At 45.1% G+C, this 7,745-nt stretch overlaps 2 protein-coding genes across 12 annotated transcripts in view; one reads left to right on the plus strand and one right to left on the minus strand.

Annotated features, from left to right (window-relative positions):
- LOC308465792 (uncharacterized protein) overlaps window positions 1-7,745 on the minus strand; it is a 430,090-nt gene that overhangs the window by 44,966 nt on the left and 377,379 nt on the right. The window lies entirely within an intron of this gene.
- LOC308465694 (uncharacterized protein) overlaps window positions 3,098-7,745 on the plus strand; it is a 386,527-nt gene continuing 381,879 nt past the window's right edge. Inside the window, exon 1 of the mRNA XM_080985781.1 lies at window positions 3,098-3,617. Within this exon, the coding sequence (XP_080841907.1) occupies window positions 3,378-3,617 (240 nt within the window). The 5' untranslated portion in view covers window positions 3,098-3,377. The remainder of the gene's footprint in view (window positions 3,618-7,745) is intronic.

The following is a 7,745-nucleotide window of genomic DNA, read 5'->3' on the forward strand; positions in this document are numbered from 1 at the left end:
ATTTCTTCTGGCGATCTTAATTCCGGCTTGCGATTCATCCTTACATCACTGATAATGTCACAAAAGGGGAGGGCTAGACAGGGGTCACACTAGTTCAACCCTGGCAAACTTGTCCAGACAAACTTGTCTCTTAACATCTCTCAAGTGCCTATTTCCAAAGAACAATAGAACTCTTTGCACATCCTTGTCGTGGGGCAATTCTGGGGATGAACTCTTGGGATTGTATGATCAGTCATCAGCTCAGAGATTGCCACCCTTGGGCACTCACGCTGGAGGGTTGATGGCGGGAGAAAAAGGTGAAGGAGTCCTTTCCTCTAAGTCCAAAATGGCGTTGGAATGAAGAGAATCGGTCAAACTACTGATTTTATATGAATTTATAAAGCTAGGTATCTTCCCTGAGCTGTCAAAAGGACACATTCAGGAATAAATATTTGTAACACTGAAACAACTTTAAAGATGTGCCCCCCCCCCAGTAATTTTCGTAACACAGGTTTCCCAGAGGAGTGAGTCACCCTCCAGTTGTGCCAAGTCAGAAGGATTTAAGGCAGAAAAGACTCAGCCACATCTGCAGGCCATTATCTTTATTGGCTACAGTTTAACAAATCTCCTTTAATTATCATTAATTATTGTTCACCGGCATTTAACCTGACTGTTTACTGTTACATTCTAACGGATTGCTGAATATTGCTTTATTTTGTATGTTGTTTATTTTAAAGTTATTGTGACTATTTTGCGTTGGACCGTTGCTGTCGACGTTTGACATTTAATTTTTTATGTCAATATTTTTATTGAGAAAGTTACAATGATAAAGAAATAAAGTGATACAAAGGGGGGGGGAGTGAGGGAAACGTTTGACATTTTATTATGTTTTCACATGTGTTTGAAGCAATATTTATTATTTATTTATTCATTCATTCATACCCCGCCCATCTGGCTGGGTATCCCCAGCTGCTCTGGGCAGCTTCCAACAAAATATTAAAAATACAGTAAAGCATCAAACATAAAAAACTTCCCTGAGCAGGGCTGCCTTCAGATGTCTCCTAAAAGTCAGATAGTTGTTTATTTCCTGGACATGATTGGAGGGCATTCCACAGGGCAGGCGCCACCACTGAAAAGGCCCTCTGCCTGGTTCAGCAGCAGGCTCATATTATATAACAACAACAACAACAAATTTATTATTTATAACCCACCCATCTGGCTGGGTTTCCCCAGCCACTCTGGTTGGCTTCCAACCAAATATTAAAAACAATACAGCGTCAGACATTAAAAACTTCCTAAAGAGGGCTGCCTTCAGTTGTCTTTTAAAAGTAAACTAGTTGTTTATTTCCTTGACATCTGCTGGGAGGGCGTTCCACAGGGCGGGTGCCACTACCGAGAAGGCCCTCTGCCTGGTTCCCTGTAACTTGGCTTCTTGCAGTGAGGGAGCCGCCAGAAGGCCCTCGGAGCTGGACCTCAGTGTCCGGGCAGAACGATGGGGGTGGAGACGCTCCTTCAGATATACTGGGCCGAGGCTGTTTAGGGCTTTATAGGTCAGCACCAACACTTTGAATTGTGCCTGGAAACATACTGGGAGCCAATGTAGATCTTTCAAGACCGGTGTTATGCAGTCTCGTTGGCCGCTCCCAGTCCCCAGTCTAGCTGCGGCATTCTGGATTAGTTGCAGTTTCCGAGTCACCTTCAAAGGTAGCCCCACATAGAGCGCATTGCAGTAGTCCATAGAATCACTGAGCTTGAAGGGACCCCCAGGGTCATCTAGTCCAACCCCCTGCAATGCAGTGATCTCAGCTCAAGCATCCAGGACAGATGGCCACCCAACCTCTGCTTGAAAACCTCCAAGGAAGGAGAGTCCACCACCTCCAGAGTGTCAGAAAGGTCTTCCTGATGTGGAATCTCCTCTCCTCCAGGTGAAATACTGAGGAATTCAAACAAATAGCCAGCACGTGTAGACACAAAGTCAGAAAAGCTAAAGCACAGAATGAACTCAGGCTTGCTAGAAAGGTTAAAAGCAACAAAAAAGGCTTTTATGGGTATGTCCGTAGCAAAAGGAAGAACAAAGAAACAGTGGGGTCACTCAGAGGAGAAGATGGTGAAATGCAAACAGGGGACACAGAAAGGGCTGAACTCCTCAATGCCTTCTTTGCCTCAGTCTTCTCCGATAAAGAAAACAATGCCCGACCTGAAGAATTTGGAGCAAATGATTCAGCAAAGGAAACACAGCCCAGAATAACTAAGGAGATAGTACAAGAATACTTGGCTAGTTTAGATGTATTCAAGTCTCCAGGGCCAGATGAACTGCATCCAAGAGTATTAAAAGAACTGGCAGATGTGATCTCAGAACCACTGGCAGTCATCTTTGAGAATTCCTGGAGAACAGGCGAAGTCCCGGCAGACTGGAGGAGGGCAAATGTTGTCCCTATTTTCAAAAAGGGGAAAAGAGAGGACCCAAATAATTACCGCCCAGTCAGTCTGACATCAATACCAGGGAAGATTCTGGAGCAGATCATTAAGCAAACAGTCTGTGAGCACCTAGAAAGGAATGCTGTGATCACCAATTGTCAGCATGGATTTCTGAAAAATAAGTCATGTCAGACTAACCTGATCTCGTTTTTTGACAGAATTACAAGCCTGGTAGATGAAGGGAACACAGTGGATGTAGCCTACCTTGATTTCAGCAAGGCATTTGACAAGGTGCCTCATGATATTCTTGTAAAGAAGCTGGTAAAATGTGGTCTTGACTATGCTACCACTCAGTGGATTTGTAACTGGCTGACTGACCGAACCCAAAGGGTGCTCATCAATGGTTCCTCTTCATCCTGGAGAAGAGTGACTAGTGGGGTGCCCCAGGGTTCTGTCTTGGGCCCGGTCTTATTCAACATCTTTATCAACGACTTGGATGATGGACTCAAGGGCATCCTGATCAAATTTGCAGATGACACCAAATTGGGAGGGGTGGCTAACACCCCAGAGGACAGGATCACACTTCAAAACGACCTTGACAGATTAGAGAACTGGGCCAAAACAAACAAGATGAATTTGAACAGGGAGAAATGTAAAGTATTGCACTTGGGCAAAAAAAATGAGAAGCACAAATACAAGATGGGGGACACCTGGCTTGAGAGCAGTACATGTGAAAAGGATCTAGGAGTCTTGGTTGACCACAAACTTGACATGAGCCAACAGTGTGACGCGGCAGCTAAAAATCCAATGCAATTCTGGGCTGCATCAATAGGAGTATAGCATCTAGATCAAGGGAAGTAATAGTGCCCCTGTATTCTGCTCTGGTCAGACCTCACCTGGAGTACTGTGTCCAGTTCTGGGCACCACAGTTCAAGAAGGACACTGACAAACTGGAACGTGTCCAGAGGAGGGCAACCAAAATGGTCAAAGGCCTGGAAACGATGCCTTATGAGGAACGGCTAAGGGAGCTGGGCATGTTTAGCCTGGAGAAGAGGAGGTTAAGGGGTGATATGATAGCCATGTTCAAATATATAAAAGGATGTCACATAGAGGAGGGAGAAAGGTTGTTTTCTGCTGCTCCAGAGAAGCGGACACGGAGCAATGGATCCAAACTACAAGAAAGAAGATTCCACCTCAACATTAGGAAGAACTTCCTGACAGTAAGAGCTGTTCGACAGTGGAATTTGCTGCCAAGGAGTGTGGTGGAGTCTCCTTCTTTGGAGGTCTTTAAGCAGAGGCTTGACAACCATATGTCAGGAGTGCTCTGATGGTGTTTCCTGCTTGGCAGGGGGTTGGACTCGATGGCCCTTGTGGTCTCTTCCAACTCTATGATTCTATGATTCTATGAAATGCATGCAGCTGTTTCTCATAAGGCTTGGCCTTATTCGGATCATGGAATACCGTATCTTGAACTTCTCTCCTTAATTGAAAAGGTATTAGACTAGGCCCAGCGCCTCTCCTGATAGTCTTTTGATCACCGGGGAGTGACTCATGATTCCTGGAATCCTAAAGGAAGGAAGTTCTCCAGGGAAGCAGAGGCTGTTTGCCTCCAACAGCCTGCCTACTGGGAATCCTCGGTAAGTCTGGTGTACCTGCCCTCCCTCACCTTTGCATTGATTTATTTCAAAAACAATTTGCACACCTTGGCTGGCAGCGTTTCAGGCACAGGGGTGGGGAGCTGTGTCCCAGCCCTTCCTGAGGCATTCTGCATGCCAAGCCAGTGCTCTAGCCACGAGGGCCCTTTCCGTAGAAAAAGAAAGCAAGCTTCTAGTCCCCTTCGCCAGGCAGGGGGTCTGCAAATTTTAAAAAATAAAAAAATATATTCCCAGCCCTCGCTCTGCTCTTTCGCCTCTATTTTTATTTATTAAATTTGCAGACACCCCCCCCCCCCCGTCCGCTGATCACAGAAAAAGAGCACAGGGTGAAAAATACAGCATGCATAATAAAAACGAGAGCAAACCAATGGGTCCCACCCCTCCCACAAACACATTTTCTTTTTATATTATATTGGAAGCCACCCAGAGTGGCTGGGGCAACCCAGTCAGGGGGACGGGGGGGGGGTGCAAATAATTAAATTACTAGTAGCAGCAGCATTTAAAAGGGTACAGAAAAAGCCTGGCTGAAAGGGAACCTTTTCACTTGGCAGCTAAAGGGAGCAGAGTCCACGGAAAAGGTTGTCCAGAGGGAGAATTTGGGGGTTTCGGGGCGGCTATGGAAGAGACCCGTTTCTCTCTGGGAGACCCCCACCCCTAATATCTGGAGGGGAGAGAAAACTTAGGGAACAAGCTGTACAACTGTAGCAGGAACCCCCCACCCCAATCATTCAGTTTGTACAAACTTCACACACTCACACTCACACACTACATATGCCACACTTCTGTTATAAATTCATAGAAAAATCAACCATACATCGGATTTGCACTGTTCCATTTTTATTTTACTCCATATGACAAGGACTATCAAAGGGGGGTGGCTTGGTTCTGGTCAGCCATAATCCCTTCACCATCCCAGCACATCCACAGGAGCCCTGCCCAGTTGCTATGCCAACCCTGATGGCCCTAGACAGAAGACCATCAAGATCACAAAGAACTTGCATATGGGAGTGGATTCAGCATGGACTGAAACAAAGGACAATGATCAGATCTTCCCTCTGGGGGCAGGAAACTGCCAACTCCCCTTTGTCTCCTGGAAGTGACTCATGGGCAGGGGGAAAGGAGGAACCAGCCAGGTGACAGGACACTCAGGTTACCACCACAACTCCTCCCTCAACCTCTCCTTTCTGTAATGTATGCATGATGTCAACCCCTCCTTTCTGTAATGTATGCATGATGTCAACCCCTCCTTTCTGTAATGTATGCATGATGTCAACCCCTCCTTTCTGTAATGTCAAAATAAAAAAAATCCTTCCAGTAGCACCTTTAAGACCAACTAAGTTAGTTCTTGGTATGAGCTTTCGTGTGCAAGCACACTTCTTCAGATACACTGAAACAGAAGTTGCCAGATCCTTCTATATAGTGAGAAGGTGGGGAGGGGTATTACTCAGAAGGGTGGTGGGAATGGGAGATTGGCAGATAGCTGGGATGAGCCTGCTGACGACTCTTAACGACTGTAATGGGTCTTACAGGAAAAGGCAAGGGGTGAGAAGGTGAGAAATGGCTTAGTCATGTATAATGGGATAAGAATCCAATGTCTTTGTTCAGACCAGGTTTCTCCATGGTTTTAAGTTTGGTAATGAGTTGCAATTCAGCAGCTTCTCTTTCCAGTCTATTTCTGAAATTCCTTTGTAGTAAAACAGCTACTTTGAGATCTTGTATAGAATGTCCTGGGAGATTGAAGTGTTCTCCTACTGGTTTCTCTGTTTTGTGATTCTTGATGTCAGATTTATGTCCATTTATTCTTTGGCGTAAGGTTTGGCCTGTTTGTCCAATATAGAGAGCTGAAGGACACTGTTGGCATTTGATGCCATACACAATGTTAGATGATGAGCAATTGAATAGTCCCGAGATGGTATGTGTGATGTTGTTGGGGCCAGTAATGGTGTTGTCCGGGTGTATGTGGCAGCAAAGTTGGCATCTGGGTTTATTGCAGGCTCTGGTGCCAGTGTCCGTGTTAAGTCTGGTTGTAGTATTATTGTGGGTTAGGAGTTGTTTAAGATTGGGTGGCTGTCTGTAGGCAATGAAAGGTCTTCCTCCCAGAGCTTGAGAAAGAGAACTGTCATTCTCTTTCTCAAGCTCTGGGAGGAAGACCTTTCATTGCCTACAGACAGCCACCCAATCTTAAACAACTCCTAACCCACAATAATACTACAACCAGACTTAACACGGACACTGGCACCAGAGCCTGCAATAAACCCAGATGCCAACTTTGCTGCCACATACACCCGGACAACACCATTACTGGCCCCAACAACATCACACATACCATCTCGGGACTATTCAATTGCTCATCATCTAACATTGTGTATGGCATCAAATGCCAACAGTGTCCTTCAGCTCTCTATATTGGACAAACAGGCCAAACCTTACGCCAAAGAATAAATGGACATAAATCTGACATCAAGAATCACAAAACAGAGAAACCAGTAGGAGAACACTTTAATCTCCCAGGACATTCTATACAAGATCTCAAAGTAGCTGTTTTACTACAAAGGAATTTCAGAAATAGACTGGAAAGAGAAGCTGCTGAATTGCAACTCATTACCAAACTTAAAACCATGGAGAAACCTGGTCTGAACAAAGACATTGGATTCTTATCCCATTATACATGACTAAGCCATTTCTCACCTTCTCACCCCTTGCCTTTTCCTGTAAGACCCATTACAGTCGTTAAGAGTCGTCAGCAGGCTCATCCCAGCTATCTGCCAATCTCCCATTCCCACCACCCTTCTGAGTAATACCCCTCCCCACCTTCTCACTATATAGAAGGATCTGGCAACTTCTGTTTCAGTGTATCTGAAGAAGTGTGCTTGCACACGAAAGCTCATACCAAGAACTAACTTAGTTGGTCTTAAAGGTGCTACTGGAAGGATTTTTTTTATTTTGACTATGGCAGACCAACACGGCTACCTATCTGTTTCTGTAATGTATGCATGATGTCAACCCCTCCTTTCTGTAATGTATGCATGATGTCAACCCCTCCTTTCTGTAATGTATGCATGATGTCAACTCCTCCTTTCTGTAATGTATGCATGATGTTTCTGGGGGTGGGCTTGACCTAGAGGATGGGAATTTCAAAGTTTTTATAAGGTCTTGCACGCCATCTTTCTGGGTCTTTCCTCTCTCCTGCAAGTGAGGGGAACACCCTGTTGCAACAGTTCAATAAAGGCCAAGCCTACAGGCTGCTGATTTGCTCCAATTTACTCTGGTTGGTGTATTTACTTTTTGTCCAAGGGAGCCCTCAGATTTTTCCAGTAACACTACCAAAATGATTAAGGTTTTAAATGTCAATTTTAGGTTATATTTTAGTGATCAAGATTTAATATATATTTTAAACTGCTGTTATATCTGAATTGTCTCTGTTATACCCAGTTGCAATTCAATGTATTCCCGTTGTGTTTTATGATTTTCCTGATATTGTAAGAGAGCCATAACTGGTCTGTGACCGTAATAACAAAATTCTATTCTTTTCTGGAGGGGAGGGTGGGTGGAGACCACCACCACCTGCAGCTTTCAAATAAGGGGCCTGGCCTGGCTGTGTGGCCTAGTGGTTAGAGCGTCAGAGACCAGGGTTCAGACCCTGAGGCCTGGCCATCATGAATCTGTCGCCGGGTGCGGGTTGCTGCCTCTCAG

This window comes from Podarcis pityusensis (assembly GCF_964106645.2).
Source record: "Podarcis pityusensis genome assembly, chromosome: 2".
Lineage (NCBI taxonomy): Eukaryota > Metazoa > Chordata > Lepidosauria > Squamata > Lacertidae > Podarcis > Podarcis pityusensis.